We start from the raw sequence: 22619 nt of genomic DNA, 5'->3' as shown, positions 1-22619 counted from the left end.
AACCTCAGTTGATATTAACTGGACAAACTAAATAAAAACAGGCTCAGCAGCTATTTGCAGTCAGTCAGTGACAGCCAAAGTTGCAATGGGAAACCGTACCATCCAGGTTTTCAATTCTATATTAAGTCTCAACAATACATTTAATAATTGGCATGTATGACAGTAAATGACTCCTGAGTCCTATTGTTCTGCCATCTGGGCAATTCATTTGTTTTTTGTGATTAAGCACACTCAGCTTTTACTTTAATGAGCAATTTCAGATCTGTGTTAGGTCATTTCCTGTGCAGCCAGGAATTAGCAAGTATAGAAGCACATTGGCTGGCAGTAGGCTAGGTTTATGTTGGGAGTGAAAGTTTCTATCCAAAGCTATCCTGTTGTTTTCCCAATTCCCTTTCCACTCCTTATTCACTATGTCATGCCATTGAGTCGGCAATAAACTCAAGGAGCTCGGAGGTTATTTCCTGACTCTCATGTCATTTTTGAATGGAATTTGGCTGACTATCTAGTTGATGTTACAACACCTCAGCGAGGGCAGATTGCTATGACTTTGGTGATGACCTTTGTACCCTCACTGGCCACAGGAATAGTGCCAGAGGATTGAAGGGCAGCAAATGTTATTTTCTTGTTCAAAAAATGTAGCACGAATAACCCTAGAAATTATAGACCAGTAAGTCTTACGTCAGTGGTGGGAAAACTATTGGAGAGGATTATTAAACAGAATTTAGGAGCATTTGGAGAAGCATATTCAGAATAGAGGTAGTCAACATGGCTTTGTGAGGGGCAGGTCATACCTCACAAGTCTTATTAAATTCTTTGAGGAAGTGACAAAACACATCCATGAAGGCAGAATGGTGATATATTGTACATGGATTTTAGTAAAGCATTCGACAAGGTTCCCCATGGTAGGCTCATTTGAAAAGGTGGGGGGGAGGGGGCATTTGCCCTGGGAACTCTGCTCTGTGATTTTTATTAATGACTTGGATAACAAAATTATTATTTAAATAAACAATTTTGACATGAATGCACAAAGCTTGATCAGCAAGTTTGCAGATCACACAAAACTAAGGGGCATTTTTGATAGTAAAGAAGGCTATTTTTTATAATCTTCATCAATCAGGGAAGTGGGCTAAGAAGCAAATGGATTTTGGTAAGTGTGAGGTTAGAAATTCATACCAGCACAGAACGATAGGGCAGGTGCCAGGGGGAGTAATGGAACAGCAGGACTTAGGACTACAAGTGCTCATTTCATTGAGAGAGGCACCTCAGAGAGACAGGGTGGAGTAAAAGGAATTTAGCATACCAGCCTTCATTGCTCATGGCATCAAGTATAGGAGTAAGGGCATTATATGTTGCAGTTTTGCAAGTTGTTGGTGAAACAACAGTAAAAGTATTGTGCAGTTTTGGTCACCCTGTTACAGGAAAGATACAGTTGAACTGGAAAGTGTAGAAAACATTTACGAGGATGTTGCCAGGTCTAGGTGGCCTTAGTTATAGGGAGAGTTTGGCCAGACGAGGTCTTTATTCCTTAAAATGTAGGAATAAAAGGAGTGACCTTTTAGAAATGCTTAAAATTATGAGAGGCAGAAACACAGGTGTCCCCCCCCCCTCCCTTTACAAAGGTAGAGCATTCCTATGAAACCTTTCTTAAGCCAAAATGGCATAAAGAACTATTAATTTATATGGGAAAATTTTTCATAAAAGTGAAAATCCTCTTTGTAATGCAAATACAGGTTACTAATGTAGGTCCTTTGTAAAAGCGAGGTGGTGTAAAGCGGGGGACAACTGTAACGTGAATGGAAAGTTATTTCCTTGGAGTAGGGGAGTCCAGAACTAGCAGGCACAGATTTAAGGCAAGAAGGGAGAACTGAGGAACAAGTTCTTCATGCAGAGTAGGTGGAATGAGCTCCCAGAGAAGTGGTTGACACTGGTTCAAAAGTAACATTGGTTAGGTATGTGAAGGGGAGGGGCATGGAGGAATTCGGGCTGAACTCAAGGACAGCACAGTAGCAGAGCAATTGGCTGAATGCTTTACAGCTCACCCGCAGTCAGATTGGGGTTCAGACCATAAATGCAAGAAAATCTGCAAGTGACAGAAATCCAAAGCAACACACACACACACAAAGACTGTTTACTCTTATCCATAGATGCTGCCTGGCCTGCTGCGTTCCACCAGCATTTTGTGTGTGTTGCTTGAATTTCCAGCATCTGTAGATTTCTTCCTGTTTGCATTAAGGTGAGTGAGTTGTGGGGATGCCATGTTAGCGCCGAAAGCATGGCGACACTTGCAAGCTGCTCCGTGCACATATCTGTGCAAGCAACCCATTTCATATGTTTCGATGTTTGTGACAAACGAAGCCAATCTCTTAAAATTGGGACTAGCTGAGTGGGCACTGGGGACGGCATGGAATTGTTAGGACAAAAGGGCCTGTATTGATGCTATATTGTTTGATGAACCTGAAAGAATCACACGGAATCCAAGGTGGAATGATGCTGTTTAAAAAAAATAACAAAATCAAAACTGATGTTAAGTGAAAGCTCTTGATGTTGAGAAGTAAGAAGGCTTTTTTGTATACTACTTATTCCAATTAGACAGGGAGATTTCAGTGAATAACTCAAAAAAGCACAATTTGTTACTGTTACTGAAGAAAATTTCAGAACAGGAGCTGAAATGTCTTGCTCAATTTTCAGATGGGCCTGGATCAAACATGTTTGGAGAAATGCCTGCAGGCTTGATTTCCTTATCCAATGCTAGAAGCTACTCATGATAGTGGAAGTGCAGCAAAGGTTTACCACACTTATTTCTGTAGAAGCTGGTTTGTCATTAACAGAAACAGGAATAACTATATACAGTATCTACATCATCCATCTCCACTCACAAATTACTTCTGCTTCCCATCAAAATCTTCTAGTAAGATGGCAACAAGTATGGTCGCATATGCCTCTCCAGGTCCAAACGAAGGTGTAACTGTTTGCCATTTGCATCTTCTGCACTGGATATTGAGAACATCTTGCAACTTGCTCAGTTGTAGTGGAGCTGGAATTGTTGCGAACCATGTTGTCGACGGCTACAGCTACCCAAAGGAGAAAGGCACCAGAGACAGTGTGCAGTCATACAAAAGGTGCAAATGATTGTCTTGAATGTTTTCCTTATGACCTTGCTGAACATTGGGAGTGTAGAATACTCCAAGTCCAGTTCGCTGGCAAGACTGATGGCGACAGAAGCTGCATGGTTTCACTTGTTGCACAGACCAGGCCCTCATGCCACGGGGTCGCCTTTTGCAGCCATTCAGGGAAGTAAATACTGGGACCAGTGAGGAACAGCTGGAATCCATGCTTGGTTGGGGGTTGGCCCCACCTGGTGCTGCCCTACTCTGTTAGTTCAGTGGAAGATGAATTGGATTGCATTCGTCTACAGCTGCACAAGCATGTGATGAGGACTGCTGCAGCATCAATCTATAGGCCATGACACAAGGGGACCTGGGCTATATATATCATTTTTGTGACTGCACATTTACTGCTATTATAATTATATATGCTACGTGCTGTGTGAGCCTGGTCCCGGAAGAATGCTGTTTCGTTTGGCTGTATTTATGGGTAATGTTGAATTGCTGAATGACAATTAAACTTAAACTTGACCCAAGCCTTTTCTCAACTATCCTCTTGCTTTTCATGCAGTTACATAAACATTTATTTCCTAAAGGTATAAAATCATAAAATAAATTAAAATAATTAACATTTCCAACTCCTGCACGTGCAGTTCCGATAGAGCCCACAGTGCCACAGATCAATAACTGAGTGATCTAGATTTGGTTTTGAATAACCTCGCCCCACCCCCAAAAAAATACCAGATTACTCACCCTTAGCCACTCCATTCCCTCTACTTGGTACCACCTCATCACTCCATTTGTGAAGAGTTTAGGCTGTTGAAACGGAACCGGCTGGCCATCCACCAACCTCACAGGATCCCACAGATGCTGAGAGTTGTGGCGAACTGTCTGGGTCAACCTATCCTTAATTGCAGTATTTGAATCCTGGTTCTTCTCTGTATCCTCAACCTCAAGTTTTTTCTGAGTCGTGGTTTCAAGATTCTGTGAGTGAAGGTTTTAAAAAAAAATTTACAGAATTCATTCCTTGGTCCAGACATTAAACCCAACACATGGGTTATCGTAGCCTAATCAGCAAAATGTGTCCTCTGACATATTTTGTTCAACAACTGCAAATCTGGAACAAAATTACACTTCACATCATACTAACTTGACAATATAGTTGCTGCAAAATGTTACAGCTTTCAATCACCAAAACATAAAGTGCACAGTACGTACACTTCTGATCAGCTGCGCCTCTAGGCAATTTCAGCAGTGAACTGCTGTGCTATAGTAAAATCAATTCATTTACCTGCAACAAAAATCCACAAGAAATGCACAAAAGTAAGCTTCTGCAGCGGGGTTGTGCATAGGCCATGCAGAGGAATTGTAAGTTAGAAGCTTACCATCAGTATATAACCATAATACCGCTGCATTTCCTCCTTTCAAATACCTTGTGCAGAAGAATGTTGTAGCAACTCTGGTTGTCCTCTGTTACTGAACTCATAAACAATGATGAGCCATTTAATTGCGCCATAAGGGACAACACTTCCTACCAGAATTCTGTACGACCATAAGATATAGAAGTGGATTTAGGCCACTTGGCCCATTGCATCTGCTCTGCCATTTCGTCATAGCTGATCCAATTTTCCTCTCAGCCCCAATCTCCTGCCTTCTCCTCATATCCCTTCGTGCCCTGACCAATCAAGAATCTATAACCTCTGCCTTAAATATACAGAAAGATGGCTTCCCCAGCTGCCAGTGGCAAAGTATGCCAAGATTCACTGCTCTGGCTAAAGAAATTCCTCCTCATCTCTGCTCTAAAAGGACGCCCCTCTATTCTGAGGCTGTGTCCTCTGGTCTTAAGACTCTCTCACTATGGGAAACAGCCTCTCCACATCCACTTGAGCAAGGCCTTTCACCATTCAATAGGTTTCAATGAGGTCACTCCTCACTCTTTGGAACTCCAGTGAATACAGGCCCAGATCAAACACTCTTCATATGACAACCCATTCAATCCTGGAATCATTTTTGTAAATCTTCTTTGAACCCTCTCCAATTTCAACACATTCTTTCTAAGGGGCCCAGACCTGCTCACAATACTCCAAGTGAGACCTCATCACTGCTTTATAAAGTTTCAACATTACATTCCTGCTTTTATATTCTAGTCCTCTTGAACTAAATGCTGACATTGCATTTGCCTTCCTCACCACAGACTCAACATGCAAATTAAATGTTAGGGATTCCTGCACAAGGACTCCCAAGTTCCTTTGCATCTGTTTTTTTTTGTATTTTCTCTGCAATTAGAAAATAGTTAACCCTTTCATGTCTTCTACCAAAGTGCATGACCATGTATTTCATCTGCCATTTCTTTGCCCATTCTCCTAATCGGCCCAAGTCCTTTTGTAGCCTCTCTACTTCCTCAAAACTACCTGCCCTCCACCTATCTTCATATTGGGCTGCTAACTTTGCAACAAAAACATCAATTCCATCATCCAAATCATTGACATACAATGTTTCAAAAAAAAAATTATATTAAAAAAAATTGGTCCCAAACAAACCCTGTGGAACACCACTAGTCACCGGCAGTCAGCCAGAAAAGGCTCCCTTAATTCCCACTCTTTGCCTCCTGCCAATCAGCCACTCCTTTATCCATGCTCGAATCTTTCCTGTAATACCATGGGCTCATAGTTTGTTAAGCAGCCTCATGTGTCAAGTACACAACATCAACCAATTCTCCTTTATCTATCCTACTTCTTATTTCTTCAAAAGAGATATTTCAGTCAAGATTTTCCCACAAGGACACCATGCTGACTATGGCTTATTTTAACATGTGCCTCCAAGTATTCAGTTCACCTTCCATTTCATTTTTTAACCAACAGAGCAAAGCCACCCCTCTTCCTTCCTGCCTATCCTTTCAATACAATGTGTACCTTTGGACATTAAGCTCCCAGCTATAATCTTCCTTTAGCCATGATTCAGTGGTGCCTACGATATCATACCTGCTGACCTACAATTGTGCTGCAAGTTCATCTTCCTTATTCCGTATACTGCACATTCAGATACAACACCTCCAGTCCTGTATTCACCCTTTTCAATGTTGTTGTACCATACACTACCTTGATTCCTAACTTCGTCTGAGGTACTACCAAGATCTGCCTCCACGATCTCTCCACTAACTTCCATCTTCATTGTTCAAAAAAATTTAACTTTCAAGCTTAAAAATTTCCATGAGACCAAGGAACCCTCACAGTTAATGCCATTTAAGGGTAACCCCAAAACCTTTGCATTGTGATTTACCAGAGTTGAACCATCTCCTCTTCTCAATCCTGTTAGCCCGAGACTGACCGCTAGTTCTAGATACCTCAGCCAAAAGAGACATTCTCCCTGTTAGCATTTTTACTGGAACTTCTTGGTTTACAATGCCACACAGAAATTGTTTTATTGACTTACTTCATCTGTTTTAGCCTTTTTCACTCTTGACAAAATGTCCTGTAAATAAGAAAATTTTAAATTTTTAATGGTCAAATTGTGATAAATAATCAGTTAATTTTTCTTTAAGGATAGACTTTGTGAACAGACATAATGAATGGAACACACAATGTGCATGCAATCCTTTACTCTCTACAGCTTTTGTGTTAGAGGAATCTTTTAGAGCCCAGCAAGATTTAAAAGGAAAATTCACTTGACTCAGATGTCACTGATAACTGCCCTGCAATTCAATTTCAATCTAACATCATGGCAGATCAGCTTTACCACAGGCCTAGACTGCACACAACTATGCAAAGAACTTTAAACACAACAAGACTGGCGAATGGCTAACCAAGTTCATATCATTTCAGCTGTATCACAAAAACTAATATTAACAATTGTCTGATGAAAGATAACTTAAGGATAAAAGCTTTTCAAAAAGGGATGGAAAATGGTGCCAAGGTAAAGGTTCATTTAATGTTTGAACTAGCATAAGAATGACAACTTTGTAACTGCATTGCCCTAATTTTATAGATATGATCTCATTGCGACTGCGTGAATTTCCTCTGGGTGCTTTGATTTCCTCCTACATTCCATAGATGTACAGTTAGGGTTAGTGAGTTGCAGGCATGATATGTTGGCACAGGAAGTGTGGCAACACTTTCAAACTGTGCTGGTCATTGATGAAAAGTATCTCATTTCACTGTATGTTTCAATGTACTTGCAACAAATAAAGATAATCTTTAAACCTCCATCAGGAGAGAACAGTGACAGGTTTTATAGTCATAGTGACTTGAACTGGCGCATTCTCAAAAGGCAAATTGCAAGAAAATCTACAGTTCAAGTAACACACAACCGAGAGCATAAGAATCCCCTATAAGACACACAACTGGATCAGGAGACTGTGCTGCCTTCAGTAGAACAAGCGCATTACCTCCTTACTGATGTAATCTGAAATACTATATGTTGCTTCTTCTCTTCCTCTTTTCTTCTTTAGTGCTAAAATTTTTAAAATCAGAAAGAAAAAGTTACCAGAAGGATTTTTGAATAATTGCAACCTCTACATTATAGAAAACATTAGAACTTGATTAGGTCAAGTAAAAGGGATTCCCCCAAATCACTACTGAGTCCTCGTAAATTATCTGTTTATTCAGAGTAAGCCCCAGGATCAAGGGAATGGATACACATTCAACTTCTCAGATTTTTAAAAGGAATAATTATTTTTCAGACCAAGTTCATTTAAAAAACACTCAGATTTTCCATCTTGGATTCACCAGAGGGTGCTGTAAGCTTCAAGATCACCAGTGCTCCTTTCCGAAAACATAACAATTCAGTCATTTTGACCAGACATTTGTTGGATCCCAATAGATAAAATTCTAATTTAACTTCTAGAATTAGGTGAATATTCAGGACTTTCAGTCCACCTTTTAATATTACCTGGTTACATATTAGTGCCAAAAAATTGAAAGACTGCTTACATCTGTTTGTAGATATTTGTAGGCCAGTTAACATAACTTCAGTGGTGAGCAAACTATTAACTATTGGAATTTATTCAAGGGACAGTATAAACTTTAATTTAGAAAAGACACGGCTTGATCAGGGACAGTTATCGTGGATTTTTTAAAATAAAGTTGTAAAGCCTCCAACTTTAACAACTTTAGTTCAGCTAATGACTAAAATTATTGAGGTTTCCGTCAAGGATGGTTGATGAAAGTGATGCCTAAAAGTTTAGCAGGGATTTTACAAGTCCCTTGTAGCACAGGTCTAAAGTTAGGATCAAAGGGATACTGGCAAACTGAATAAGAGATCGGCTCTACGGCAGGTAGCAAATGACAATGGTTGCTTGAACATTTATTGGGGCCCAGTACCCAGCTAGCATTTTTTGTTGTACATATTAACAATTTGGACCAAAATACAGGGCATAAAGAAATGTGCAGATGAAGCAAAGATCACTTACATGATTGAAAGCAAGGAGATTGTAGAAGGATGCAGAAACGCTGGACCGTTGGGTCGGAACGTGACAAAGGAATTTAATTCAGAGAAACGGAAGGTGACCACTTGTGAGTGGTCAACAAGGAAAGGAAATACACAGTAAGATATTAAGTAGTGTGAGAGAACAAAAGGTCTTGCGGTATAAATGTACAAGTCATTCAGCTCTCAGCACCAGTCAATAACGAAGTCATGTTGGATGCTTTCCTATTTAAGCCATGGGATAGAATAGGAAATTAGTGAGATGACATACAATGTTAGTTAGACCACACCATGCAAATCCAAGTCTCTGCAAGTATATGATTGCAATGAAGGGGTATATAGAAAATTTAACAGGATGTTGCTAGGACTGGAAAATTGAGGAGACTTAGTTGAAATTGTTTTTTATCTTCGGAACTAAAAATGGAAGAAATTTATTTAAGTGTACAAAATCATGAAGGGCTTGAATAAAGCAAATAGAGACTTTTCCTCTTGGCAAAGTTCAAAAATCAGGGGGAATGGGGAGGAATTGAAGTAACTGCAGGAGAGAAAGAAAAGGCTGTGTTTTACCAATTTGGAACTCAATGACTGAAAAAGTGGTTACTGAAAACTAAACCAAATTAAAATAGGAGATAGCACCAGTAGAGCTTCTGCCTTGCAGTGACCAAGATGAAATCCCAATTTCCAGTGCTGTCTTGAGCATGTTCTCCATATGACTGTGGGGTTTCCTCCCACATCCCAAAAATATGCGGGCAGGGTTACATTACTCCTGACGCGTAGAAGAGTGGTAAAATCTGAGGAGGGTTGGCGAGTGAGAAGATGTGGGGAGAACAAATCAGGTTATAGTAGCATTATTATAAATTTGGTGCTCCATGGTCCAAGTGGACTCGGTAATCTGACAGGCTTGTTTCCATGCTGCATCTCATGTTATGACTAGTATAGACAAATCTTGTGCTAAAACATTAGTCACTCTTGTATGTTGTCAATTCGTAAACTACTGACTTCTCATTGATCTACCTTCAAGTAAGTTCCCTCCTCCATATCACCTGAAACCTGTAACTGGACCATTCAGATGTCAATCCATCCCCACTTTAAAGCACGTTTCAATAATAGCTAAAATATTTTCCACACATCTGTCCATACCTTCAGCTCATTGGCTTTGCTCACTAAAGCCCTTGCATTTACTTATAAACCTTTGAGTACTACTCAAAACATGTATAAATATTCCAATTTTATTTGTTCCAATTTTCTCCTTTTGAATTTATGAGTTAACCTTCTCATACCCCTGCCAAATAGTCTAGGCCTTGCCCAAATAAACTTGCACGCAGAAACCTACACACAAGGCTGTTGACCTTAGATCTGTTGAGGCAAAACCTACCAGGCACATACAAGTCACATTATGCTCAGATCAGATTCAGTTCCAGTGCCTAGAATCTAAACCTCCCACTTCCTGTACCCCTTCTTCAATCTGGTGATTACCACCTTTAAGGCCAATTACAATATATAAAAAATATTTGAATCGGTTCATGGATAGGAATGGTTTTGAAGGATATCGGCCAAATGAAGCCAAATGGGAAAAGGTCAAGAAAACATTTTGGTCAGCATGGCCAAGTTGCACTGTATAACTCCAACTCTAAATCCTCAAATTTAAAATCAGTCTTGAATTCTGCAGTTGTCATATTGGGATGTAAACTAGAATCAAAAAGCAACGTTATCAAAAAGCAAAGTTATTTTGATAACTCAATCTTAAGAGTTGAAGTACAGTAGGTGGTAATAGCTGGACAAGGAAAGCACTTTCTTCTCTACAAACTCTACTAATGAACCAGTAACACTACTGAATGTGCTGGGACCTTTAGTTTTTTATATTGCTGAGGCCTTGATCTGCAGTTTGCGTAGAGGGGGAATAGCCATTATTCCCGGGTGCACAGGCATTAACCAGTTACTTCTAAATACTGAATGGTCCAAGTAACTCTTCCCAGAGCAAATTTAGTAAGTGGCACGCTCGTGTACAGTCACACAAAATACAGGGCATGAAGCCACTAAGAACAATGCACATCTCTAACAGAATGCCATGTTCACAAACATGGCAAAAATGTTACCCTAAAGCATGCAATTCCACTTAATGTTGGACGAAGAACAAAGAAATTCAAAGCAATGAGTATTCACGCAGTTGAGATTCCAGAGACAGACATCTAGAAGTCATCAAATTCAAACAAATGCTATTAGAAATTAGACTATAAAATAATTAGATCCATTTATCCAAACACCTCTTGCTTTAGCACAAACTACCAATACCATTATGAATATAAACAGATTTTAATTAAATCTGAAAATGGCAATAGTCTTATCCAATTTCATTAAAATCCGCAGGAACACTGGGGTGCCACATCAAATGCGTGGGTCCTTGAAATATAAATAAGGTAAACATGTGATCAGCTGAACTCTTCAACAAAAAAGATGCTATCATCTTTCTAGGAACAAACTGTTCAACAAGATCAATGTGTTTTTAAAAGCACATACATACCTACTTTGCTCTCTTCTGTTGATGAGTTGTTTGCCTGCACCTTTAAACATACAAAACGAATGGTCAAATTTTCACTTTCACCATCCTCAATCTTTTATTTGCTTTCAACTTTTCCCAGCAATAGAGCCCCAATGCAAAACAGTCGGCTACCATCTTGTGCACAATTATCTGGATCCAACCACTACATCAGTTTCTCACCCTATCCCACAGAAAATTCTATTCTCCAATGTTCAATAATCTTCTGAACCTAACTTCTGGATATGAGTGCTTGGCAGCACAACGTCCTTGCAAAACCAAAAACGAAATGGTCCATTACATGTCTGAAGCTTGGGTGCAACTGAATGTTTCTCACAATTCTAGTACATAAAATCACTTAATATAGAATGTGGTCAATGTTCCATTTAATGAGAGATTTAAATACAGATAGGATAGTCAAGAATTTTCCCACAGCGAAGTATCAAAAACAAGACAGCATTGTTTGAAGTCAAGAGGTAGGAGATTAAAGGAGAACTCTAGGGATAAATGCTTTTTTACTGAAATACAGAGGTGCTAGATTTTCTGAACCCTGTAGAATTTTCTCTACTTCTGCATAAATAAGACCTAAAATGTGATCATATATTCACATAAGCTCTAAAACTAGACAGAGAACCCAATTAAGTAAATAACACAAAAAACATTATACATGTTCATTTATTTACTGAGAAAAATTATCCAATATTACATGTATTTGTTGGAAAAAGTATGTGAACCTTTGCTGTCAGTAACTGAGTGACCACCTTGTACAGCAATAACTACAACCAAATATTTCTAGTAATTGTTGATCAATCCTGTACATCGGTTTGGAGGAATTTTGGGCCATTCCTCCTTACAAAACTGCTTCAACTCTGTGTTGTTGGTGGGCTTTCTTGCACGAGTTACTTGCTTCAGGTCCTTCCACAACATTTCTATAGGAGTAAGGTCAGGACTTCAACTTGGCCATTCGAAAATTCACATTTTCTTCTTTTTAAACCATTCTGTTGTGATTTATTTGTCTTTCAGAACATTGTCTAACAACTTCTATTACACTTCAGGTGACAGACTGCCACCCTGACATTCTCCTGTAAGATGTTGAGACGATTCTGAATTCATTGTTTCCTCAATAATTGCCAGCTGTCTAGGCCCTGAGGCAGCAAAGCAGCCCCAAACCATGATGCTCCTTCCACTATGCCACAGTTGGGATGAGGTTTTGGTGTTGGTGTGCAGTGCCCTTTTCCCTCCAAACATAGCAATATGCATTTCTGCCAAGAAGTTCAACTTTTGTCTTATCTATCCACAGAACATTGTCCTAGAAGTGTTGTAGAACATCCAAGTGGTCTTTTGCAGACTTGAGATGTGCAATAATATTTTTTTTGGAGAGCAATGGTTTCCTCTGTGGTGTCCTTCCATGTACACCATTATTATTCAGCATTTTTCTTATGGTGGATACATGAATAGAGACTTTAGCCAAGTTTGAGAGATGCCTGCATGTCTTTTGCTATTACCCTTGGGTTCTTTTTCACCTCTTCAGCATTGAATGATGTGTTCTTGGTGTGATCCTTGCAAGATGCTTAGTCCTTGGGAGAGTTTCATCCATTTGTAGACAATTTCTCTTACTGAGGACTGGTGAACACTCAGGTCTTTAGAAATGTTTTTGTAACCTTTTCCAGCTTCATGCACCTCTACAATTCTTTTAAGGTCCTCTGAAAGTTGTTTTGATCAAGACATGGTACACATAAACAGACCTGTCTTGAGAAGAGCAGGCTCTGTCAGTAACCTCACTTTGGGTGTCTTTTTTTCAAAATAGGACAGGGCACCTCCTCAACCCACACCTCCAATGTCAGCTCATTGACTGGAACATTTGACTCCAAATAGCTTTTGTAGAAGGCACAGAGGTTCACAGACTTTTTCCAACAAATACCTGTAATATTGGATCATTTTTCTCAATAAATAAACAAATGTAATCTTTTTTGTGTTATTTATTTAATCAATCAGGTTTTTTTTAAATCTAGTTTTAGGACTTGTGTGAAGATCTGATCACATTTTATACAGAAATAGAGAAAATTCTACAGGGTTCAGAAACTTTCTAGCACCACTGTACACAGTCGTTAGCATCTTGATCAGTCCTGGTAATGAAACAGATACAAGAACAGGTTTTAGTGCCAGAATAGACATGGCGTGCTGAAGGCCTGTTTCAGTGTGGTACTGGGAAAACAAAGGAAAAAAAACTTTATCTTCATTACCTCAAACTTGCTGGTCTAAAACCCAGACGAGTAATTAAAAAATTTGAATAAAGACCTGATGGAGTTCCCCACATCACCAAAACAGACACAATGGAATCTGAAAAACATCACGATCTGAGTTCCTTAAAAATAATGAACTGAATAAAAGGTATAAAGTTGGGCTGATCCACATTAAAAAAAGAATTAAGAAATTCAAATTTGAAATTCCTAGATTTAATATTGGATATGTTGATACACGCTTCAACTACAATGCTCAAAACACTGCAGGGAACAAGATAAGGTGTCAGATTTGGCTCAAGGATTAAAACCTGATATAAAAAAATCAGGAGTCACTATTTGCCCTCAAGGAAGGAAATCCTTGCCCAACTAAATGGCATCTCGAGAACCACTGCAACATAGTTAACTCTTAACCTTTTAGATGTGACTCAATAGGATTAATTGATAGCACAAGGCAAAAACTACACTGCACAATTACCTTCATCGTTGCATTTGCAGCAATCCAAGGTAGCATGAATGCTGCAAGATGGATTTAAATTATGTCCTTGCCAGCAACACCCTCATCTCCCATGAGTGAATTACAAAAAAAAATGCAAAACTGATTCCCACCTGTTCCTACTGGAGAACACTTCAAAAGTATGTATAAGAAATATTTCTTGTAAAACCCATTTTAGACATAGAATGCCTCTCCACCCAAGGAGGAATTTCATACCCAGAGGTGTTGGAACATGGAATGCAATTGCGGTTATGAATATTTCAACATTTTATGCAGGCTGCTAACTGTGCATATTGTGGGTTTTTGATAGCACAGAAGTACAAAATTGCAAGAGCCCCAGCATCAATTTTTCCACACCATAATGAATAAACCTCCAGCCATGCATTACATATACATTTCTCTTGAATTATTACCAGTAGCTTCTGTTTTTTTTCAAGTTTTTCTTTCCTTTTCTGTTCCTATAAGAAACAAAGAATGTTTTTCCATTATTTCCACATGAAAGAAAATCTCATCTTTTAAATATGCATGTGCTTAAAAACAGATAAAATGACGAACAGTTGCCACCCAGCAATGAAGGGGTAACATCTTGGGGTACGACAAATGATCCACTTCTAAAGAGTGTGCACACTCACACACAAACAGTTTTACAGAAATTCCTCTTCAGTAGTGATTCTCATGCACAAGTATGTGCCTTAGGGCAGATGCACAACTTGGCTCTGTTTTATCATGCATTTTCCAACAAGGCCACTGGACAGTAAATTGATTTAGGAGTCCTGGATTTCCTCTGTCTATTCAAAGCCTATAAAACCAACTACCCCCAATTTAGCAAAGACTTTGTTCCAATGATTTAATGACAGAACAAATAACACTTTTAAATCAACAAACTCAAAGATTCAAAGATTAGGAGCCCCGAACCAGCAAAATATTTCAATTATTTATCACCTGTATGGGCAGCACTGAGGGAAGGAATGTTAATTTTGATGCAGACAACAGCACAAATATAAACTTATCCACTTAATCATGCACATACTCTTGCCATCTATTGAATTCAGACACAAATGACTGCCTAGATCTTGGAATCAATGGAAATGTGATCCTGGGCATTCGAGTTTCAAGCCACCCATTTATCACTGCATTTTCCAGCTCTGGCTATCACTTCCCCTTGTGACGATGTTCCTTGAGACAATGAGAATAAAACAAGAGTTGTTACCTCCTGTTGTTGTTGCTCCATCTTCATCAGCAAGAACTTGGAGTAAATATTACTCTTCTCCAGTAAATGTTGTAATCTCTTGAAGCGCATTTCACGCGAGTCTTTTTCCCAAAACATTTTAGCCTTAACAAAGAAACATGTCATTAGGAAGCTTGGAACATTAAAAAAACACAGCAATATACCAATCATTTCTAGTTATACAACAAAAAAAATTGAGTCAGAAGATTCATTATGAATACATAATTCTTTTCAGACGCAAATGTCATTTCCTTTCAGTGTGGATCAATCCCATTCGTGATTTTACTGCACTCCTACCCTGTTCCAATTACTCTCAGTAAAGCCAGCATGTTGTATTGGCAAATGCTCACTTTAAAATTGATCTGCTAGAGTAGAAAGGACAAAATTCTCTCATAATCTTCACCATAACCCCCCTTGGTGACAAATTGATTATTTATTTTTGAATAAACACTAACATTTTGTTATATATGTTGCAACAATTAATATTTTTCCAAAATTTTGATTTATTTCACCTTCTGGTTTGGAGGTATGCATTCTCACCTACAAAGATGTAGCAGAATACTACATGAATGTTCACACTTTAAAATTATCGGGGGGGGAAAACCTTTGAGCATAGAAGAGAAAAAGATCTCTCAACCCACATCTTATTTTCTGTCACCACTTTTGCAAAACCAACAGTGAGCTATCCCACTTTTGTTTTAGGTTGTGGTCCTAAGCAAGAAAGGGAATCCCACTGTAATCAGTCATTTGTAAGTATGTTCAGCAATGACTTCCATAACTCACATCTGACTTTTGAAGACAGAGTGCTGAATTTTCAAAAACTCATTTGGATTCAGTCAAGACAGTGAGATGTAGAGATGGCTGTGTTCAATGAACAGCTATTGTGCATCACAAAATAAAACAAACTGAATCAAGACTTGGTAAAGTCAATTTAAAATTCTAAAACTCAACCTTCTCATTCAATTTGATTTTATGCACCCGGAAACTTTTCAGTTGCTCAGAGCTGCATGCATTGAGTCCTGCCTGATGAATATGGCCAAAGTTGCTAAAGGTTTTCATGTGCTGTGCAGCCGCTGATACTATAGATTACAATGCAACTTAAAGATTCCTACCTGTTCCATCAGTTTCTTCTCTTCCTTCTGACCTTCCTCTTCCAGCTGCTTTTCTTCTTCCAACATACTGGCTGTAATGATCTCATTCACCTCAGCCATCTCGCCGTTCACGTGCTCCGCCATCTCGCCGTTCATGTGCTCCGCCATCTCGCCGTTCCTAATTTCATAGCAAGTCACACAAGGCAGGACATTTATTTAGATAGTTGCAAATAAACCAAATTACTCAGCTAAACAAGAGTTTGAGGAGATTCAGTAAGCCACTAAAGACTTTAAAATTACTATCGATTACTACTGAGAGCATCCTAACTGATTGCACCACAGCCTGGTGTGGAGGCTCTAATGAACAGCATCAGAAGTTGCAGAGGGCTGAATCAGTCAGATCCATCACAGGTGCAACCCTACCTACCATTGAGGACATTTTCAAGAAGCCATACCTCAGGAAGGTGGTATCCATCATTAAGGACTCTCACTGTCCGAGACATGCCCTCATCTTATTTCTACCATCAGAGAGGAAGTAGAAGAGCCTGAAGACCCGAAGTCAATAATTCAGCAACAGCTTCTCCTCCTCCCCCATCATCAGATTTCTGAATAGTCCATGAACATGCTTCATTATTCTTTTTATTTGCATTATTTTTGTAAGCTATAGTAATTTTGTCTTATACTGTTCTGTTGCAGCAAATTTCATCTGACTTTTGATTTTAATTTGTAGAAGGGAATCACACTGTAATCACTCAATTGCAAATCATGCTCAGCAACGATTCCCATAATTCATCACACCTGACTGACTTCTGAAGACTAATTACCGAATATTGCAAAAACTAATTTACCTTCAGCCAAGAGAGTGAGATAATGAGACTGTGATACAGTCATATAGCAACGTAGCACAGATACAGGCCCTTTGATCCAGTAAGTCCACGCAGATGCTGACGTCCACCCATCTAGTCCCAATTTCCTGTTTGTTGTGTGTAGTTCTAAACCCAAACTCTAGATTTGCCGCTCTTCAGCCCACTTCCTTAAATGATCAAGATCCCCCAGAATCTGAAATAACTACCTTTGTTATCAGCACACATCCTAATTTCATGTCATCTGCTGATCAATCCTTGGCTATTTGCATCTAAATAATTTATACAAATAACAAAGGTCCCAACACTGACCTTAGTGGCACACCTCTAGTCCCTGCGGTCTATTTTGAAGAGAAACAACTTTCAGCAACCACTCTCTCCTGCTGGGACCTAACCCTCCAGGACAGGTTATCATGTGCAACCTTATTGAAGGTCTTGCAAAAGTCAAAATAGATTTACCCTCATCCACCTCGATTTTCTTCAAAAAACTCTAAAAGGACTTGTCAAACATGACTTCCCACACACGATGCTATGCTCTTTTTAGCCATATTTATCCAAGATTTAATAGGGACCGACGGGGGCCAATATTTGCTACATCGGTGATGAGTTGATGGAATTAACTGTCAGAGGAACCCATATGGGTATAATTACAACATTTAAAACACAAGGCAACAGGTGAAACTTTAAGAGGGAGGGATGAAGTGAAGAACTGGGAAGTTGATTGGTAAAAGAAACAGAAGGCCATGGAAGAAAAAGTGGGGGGGGGGGGGGGGGGAGAAGAGCTCCAGAGGGAGGCGATAGGTAGGCAAGATGTGAGAGAGGGAAATGGGGAAGAGGGGGGGTCATTACCAGAAGTTTGAGAAATCAATGTTCATACCATCAGGTTGGAGGCTACCCATGCGGGATGTAAGGTGTTGTTCCTCCAACTTGAGTGTGGCCTCATCACGAGTGTGGCCATGGACTGATGTATCAGAATGGGAATGGGAAGTGGAATTAAAATGGGTGGCCACTGGGAGACCTCGCTTTTTCTGGCAGACAGAGCGTAGGTACTTGAAGAAGTGGTCTCCCAATCTACATTGGATCTCACTGATATGTCTATCCATAGCCTCCTCCACTGTCATGATGAGACCACACTTAGGTTGGAGCAACACACCTTATATTCTGTCTGGGTAGCCTCTAACCTGATGGCATGGAGAGTGAGTTCTTGAACTTTCGATAATGCCCCCCACCTCACCTCTCCTTGCCTATTTCCCATCCCTTTTCCCCCCCTCACCTCATCTGCTTGCCTATCCATTGCCTCCCTCTGGTGTTCTCCCCCCCCCCCCCACTTTTCTTTCTTCCACGGTCTTCTGTCTCTTTCACCAAACAACTTCACAGCTCTTCACTTCATCCCACCCCTTCAGGTTTCACTTATGACCTTGTGTTTCTCTCTACACTCCCCCCCCCCCCACTTTTTAAATCTACTCCTCAGCTTTTTTTCCCTCCAGTCCTGCCGAAGGGTCTCAGCCTGAAACGTCGACTGTACTCTTTTTCATAGATGCTGCCTGGCCTGCTGAGTCCCTCCAGCATTTTGCGTGTGTTGCTTGGGATTTCCAGCATCTGCAGATTTTCTCTTGTTAGTGATGTAGTCTGTTCCGTCCCCCCCTCCCCATTGTCTACACTTCAACATCTATCCACAGGGGAACAGTGTTCTTTTGCTGCTTGTGATAAAACTACCCAATTATGAATCATAACATAGACAAAATGATCATTCGCCAATCCAAGTTTGCAAAGAAGTATCCAAAAAAGACTATCCCTGCAAACTGAGTTAAATCAGAAAAGCTTTTCGAACTGCAAACAGCAAAGTGAAGTATCACTGGCCACAGATCCACACTTAATAGTTATAGTGGCAGGGCTTATAACCTTATAAGATCCCAACAGTCTTTACCCTGACAGTGGTGGTAAGAGAGTACCCTTTTAAATCAGACTTTTTATACCACCTCAGATAAAACCACTACTATGCTCAAATATTGAACAATTGTTCAGTGCACATCTTTTTACATATTATGAAACTGAAGCAGGCCATTCCACCCATAAGCTTCATGCCTGCTCTCTAAACACCAATCACTTCAGTCCAATTTTCCAGTTTCCTGTCGCTCTGCCATTCTCTCAAAGATGCCCATCAAACCTTTGTGATTACTTTTAACCAGTTATTGACACAGATGAGCAATTTACCAGTGAACCCATCAGTATGGCTTGGAGATCTGACAGGAAACCAGAGCATCTGATGGAAACCCACACAATCACAAGCAAAACTCAACAGCAAAACTTAAACTCAACAGACAGTACTTGGGGTTAGGATTAAACCCAGGTCCCAGCAACTGTGAAGGAGCACAAAAAGAATGAAAAATACATACAATTAATTGCAGAATTTTCAGAAGATATGCTGCACAGCCTAAAGCCCATTTCAGCACCAGTCAGAAATGTCACAGTAGTGCAGATTACAGATATATCTCAAAACATGACAGCATAAAGTACCCTTCTTAAACCAGACCAAAGAAGCTACAATAAGCTTCAATAAAAGCAACAGTCATTACTTTTGAAGTACAATCAGTGGAGCAAAGGGAGAAATACTGTAAATGATAATGCATGCACTAAACTGCAACAAAAAAAAAATGAGTTCAGGTTGAATAAATACTACAGTGCCTATAAAACAACCCCCCCCCCGAAGTTTTCATGTTTTATTGTTTTTCAACATTGAATCACAGTGGATTTAATTTGACTTGTGACATTGATCAACAGAAAAACTCTTCTGTATCAAAGTGAAGACAGATCTCTACAAAGTGATGTAAATTAGTTACAAATATAAAACACAAAATAATTGATTGCATAAGTATTTTCCCCCTTTAATATGACACACCAAATCACTATTGGTGCAGCCAATTGGTTTTTGAAGTCACATAGTTAAATGGAGACTTGTGTGCAGTCAAGGTGTTTCAATTGATTGTAGTAACAATACATATATATCTGCAAGGTCCAACTGCTGATGAGTCAGCATCCTGGAAAAAGTTACACCTAAAGACAAAAGAACACTCTAAGCATCTCCACAAAAAAGGTTATTGAAGATGGATACAAGAAAGTTTCCAAGTCACTAAATATCCCTTGGAGTACAATTAAGTCAATCATCAAGAAACGGGAAGAATATGGCACAGTTGTAAATCTGCCTAGAGCTGGTATCCTCAAAAACCAAGTGACAGTGCAAAGGGACTAGTGAGAGAAGCCATCAGGAGACTCAAGATAATTCTGGAGAAGTTACAAGCTTCAGGGCTGAGATGAGAGAGACTGTGTATATACAACTGTTGCCCGGGTGCTTCACCAGTCACAGCTTCATGGGAGAGTGGCAAAGAGAAAGCCAGTTGAAAAAAATCTCAAATGAAATCTCATCTGGAGCTTGCCAGAAGGCATGTGGGAGACTCTGAAGTCAGCTAGAAGGTGGTATTATGGTCTGATGAAACCAAAATTGAGCTTTTTGGCCATTGGACTAAGCACACATTATCAAATACACCATCGCTAAGGTGAGGCAGGGTAGTAACTGCATCATGCTGTGGGGATGCTTCACTGCAGCAGACCCTGGAAGGCTTGTGAAGGTAGAGGATAAAATGAATGCAATGAAATACAGGGAAGTCCTGGAGGAAAAAGTGATGCATTCTGCAAGAGGACTGCAACTTGGGAGAAGACGTTTTCCAGCAAGACAATGAACCGAAGCACAAAGCCAAAGCTATACAGGAATAGTTTAAAAACAAAGTTAATGTCTAGAAGTGACCAAGTCAGAGTCCAGACCTCAATCCAAATGAGAATCTGTAGCTAGACTTGAAAAGGGCTGTTCACTCAGGATCCCCTTGCAATCTGACAGAGCTTGAGTGGTTTTGTAAAGAATGGGGAAAAATTGCAGAGTCCAGATGTGCAAAGCTGTTAAAGAGACCTATCCACACAGACTCAAGGCTGTAATTGCTGCCAAAGGTGCATCTACAAAGTACTGACTTTAAGGGGTGAGTAATCATGCAAACTATTTTGTGTTTAATAATTGTAATAGATTTAGACCAAATTGTAGAAATTTGTTTTCAATGACACGAAACTGTCTTTTTTGTTGATCAGTGTCAAAAGAGCCAAATTAAATCCGCTGTGATTCAATATGGTAAAACAATAAAGTATGAAAACTTCCGGTGGGGGGCTGAATACTTTTTATACGCACTCTACATCTGAGAACTATGCTTTTCTGTTCTCAACATTCCCAGGGAATTTCAAAATCCATGTTAAAAAGTTTAAAAATTCAGCCAGACAAAACCACCGACAGTACTGCACTCCTTCAACATGTACCTGGGCGAAATGCAGGCGCTCCCGAGGAATATGCTCCAGGGAACACGAGGAGGAAAGGAGAGTGGGAACAAGGCCAAGAAACAGAGAATGTAAATACAAACGGGGCATTTTTCCTCCCGGAGTGAAGCCTCGAAGTAACCAACCCGGCCACTCTCTCAATAACCCAGTTTCAGATTCGCGTTAGGGTTACATAAAGAAGCAACCTCTCATACTCCCAACCCTCTCCTTGTTTCTCTGTCAACCGTCTTTCAGACTGGTCTGTGCCTCCCGGTCACTCCACACCACAGCCCGCTGCAGCCGCTCGGCTCGCCGGTACCGGGAGTCCGCACCGGCCGCTGCAGCCGCCCGCCCGCACCCGGAATCCCCTCCGCCCGCTGCAGCCACCCGCCTGCATGGGGCACTCGGCGCCCACAGCACCCGACGCTTCTCTTGCCTGCTCCCGGTGTTGCTCCCGCTCTCACCCGGCGCCCACAGCACCCGGTGCATCTCTCGCGCCGTACTCGGCATTCGCGCCATTTACCAGCCAGTCCAACTGAGCAGCTCAGGGGAGCAGCTGCTGCCCTAGCTAGGATTTGAAAATCAATCCGAAATTGAACTGTATATATTATGCATAATAAATTAATAATAAAATCACGCGGAATAGTTTTTTTTACCCTTCGTCTAATTCCGGCTTCTCCTTTCTGTTGTAAATCAGCCTAAAGTCCTAAGTCTCCCTGCGTGCAACTTCTGAATGGAAAATTCTTCAAATTACACAATGAGTGGGAGCGCGCCGCCATGAGGCCGCGTGTCTGTCGGCCGCGCGCGCGCGCGCGTTCCGGAGCTGTGCGGCGGCGCGCGCCAGTTTGAGAGTACCTTCGCTTTTCAGGTTCGGGCGCTTGCCGGTTCGCGGGCGAGGAGAGGGGTGGGTGACGCTCGGGAGGCACCGGGGAACCGGGAGTGTGGGTGCTGGGGGGGGGGGGGGGGTGGCGCACGTGGCCTAAAGGTTAGCGGAGCACGCGAGCTCAGCGGAAGCCGCGTGCACGCGAGGTCGGACCTGCGGAGGCGGAGGCGGAGGCGGCGGCGGCGGCGGGAAGGTGTGTGTCTCTGTCCGTGTCTGTGTAGGTAGGACGGACCGACCTCATCGATCTGCTTTACAACGTGTTGTGGGTCAGGCAAGCACTGAGGGAAGCTGTGCTATTCGGGTAAAGGATCAACTGTACGCCACATATACCTTTACATGCATTGGAAATTTGTTGGCGCAACATTAAACACAAAAACACCATTCAACAGTTATAATAATTATAT

General features: G+C 40.6%; 1 protein-coding gene across 6 annotated transcripts in view; it reads right to left on the bottom strand.

Moving 5' to 3' along the window:
* Window positions 1-22263, bottom strand: part of hells (helicase, lymphoid specific) — a 62421-nt gene extending 40158 nt beyond the window's left edge. For 2 of the 6 annotated variants that reach the window (XM_073027183.1, XM_073027185.1), the window contains exons 1-8: window positions 21769-21907; window positions 16138-16294; window positions 15008-15130; window positions 14211-14255; window positions 11047-11086; window positions 7489-7553; window positions 6537-6575; window positions 3858-4088 (exon numbers count right to left, since the gene is read on the bottom strand). In XM_073027183.1, the coding sequence (XP_072883284.1) occupies window positions 3858-4088; window positions 6537-6575; window positions 7489-7553; window positions 11047-11086; window positions 14211-14255; window positions 15008-15130; window positions 16138-16294; window positions 21769-21851 (783 nt within the window). In that variant the 5' untranslated portion in view covers window positions 21852-21907. Of the gene's footprint in view, window positions 1-3857; window positions 4089-6536; window positions 6576-7488; window positions 7554-11046; window positions 11087-14210; window positions 14256-15007; window positions 15131-16137; window positions 16295-21335; window positions 21707-21768; window positions 21908-21988; window positions 22125-22187 lie in introns of those variants that run through there. The other 4 variants (XM_073027189.1, XM_073027187.1, XM_073027186.1 and 1 more) reach the window with 4 other exon arrangements.
* Window positions 22264-22619: the final 356 nt, after the last annotated feature.

This window comes from Hemitrygon akajei, chromosome 23 (assembly GCF_048418815.1).
Source record: "Hemitrygon akajei chromosome 23, sHemAka1.3, whole genome shotgun sequence".
NCBI classification, from domain to species: domain Eukaryota; kingdom Metazoa; phylum Chordata; class Chondrichthyes; order Myliobatiformes; family Dasyatidae; genus Hemitrygon; species Hemitrygon akajei.
This window is presented reverse-complemented; position numbering and strand designations above follow the sequence as displayed.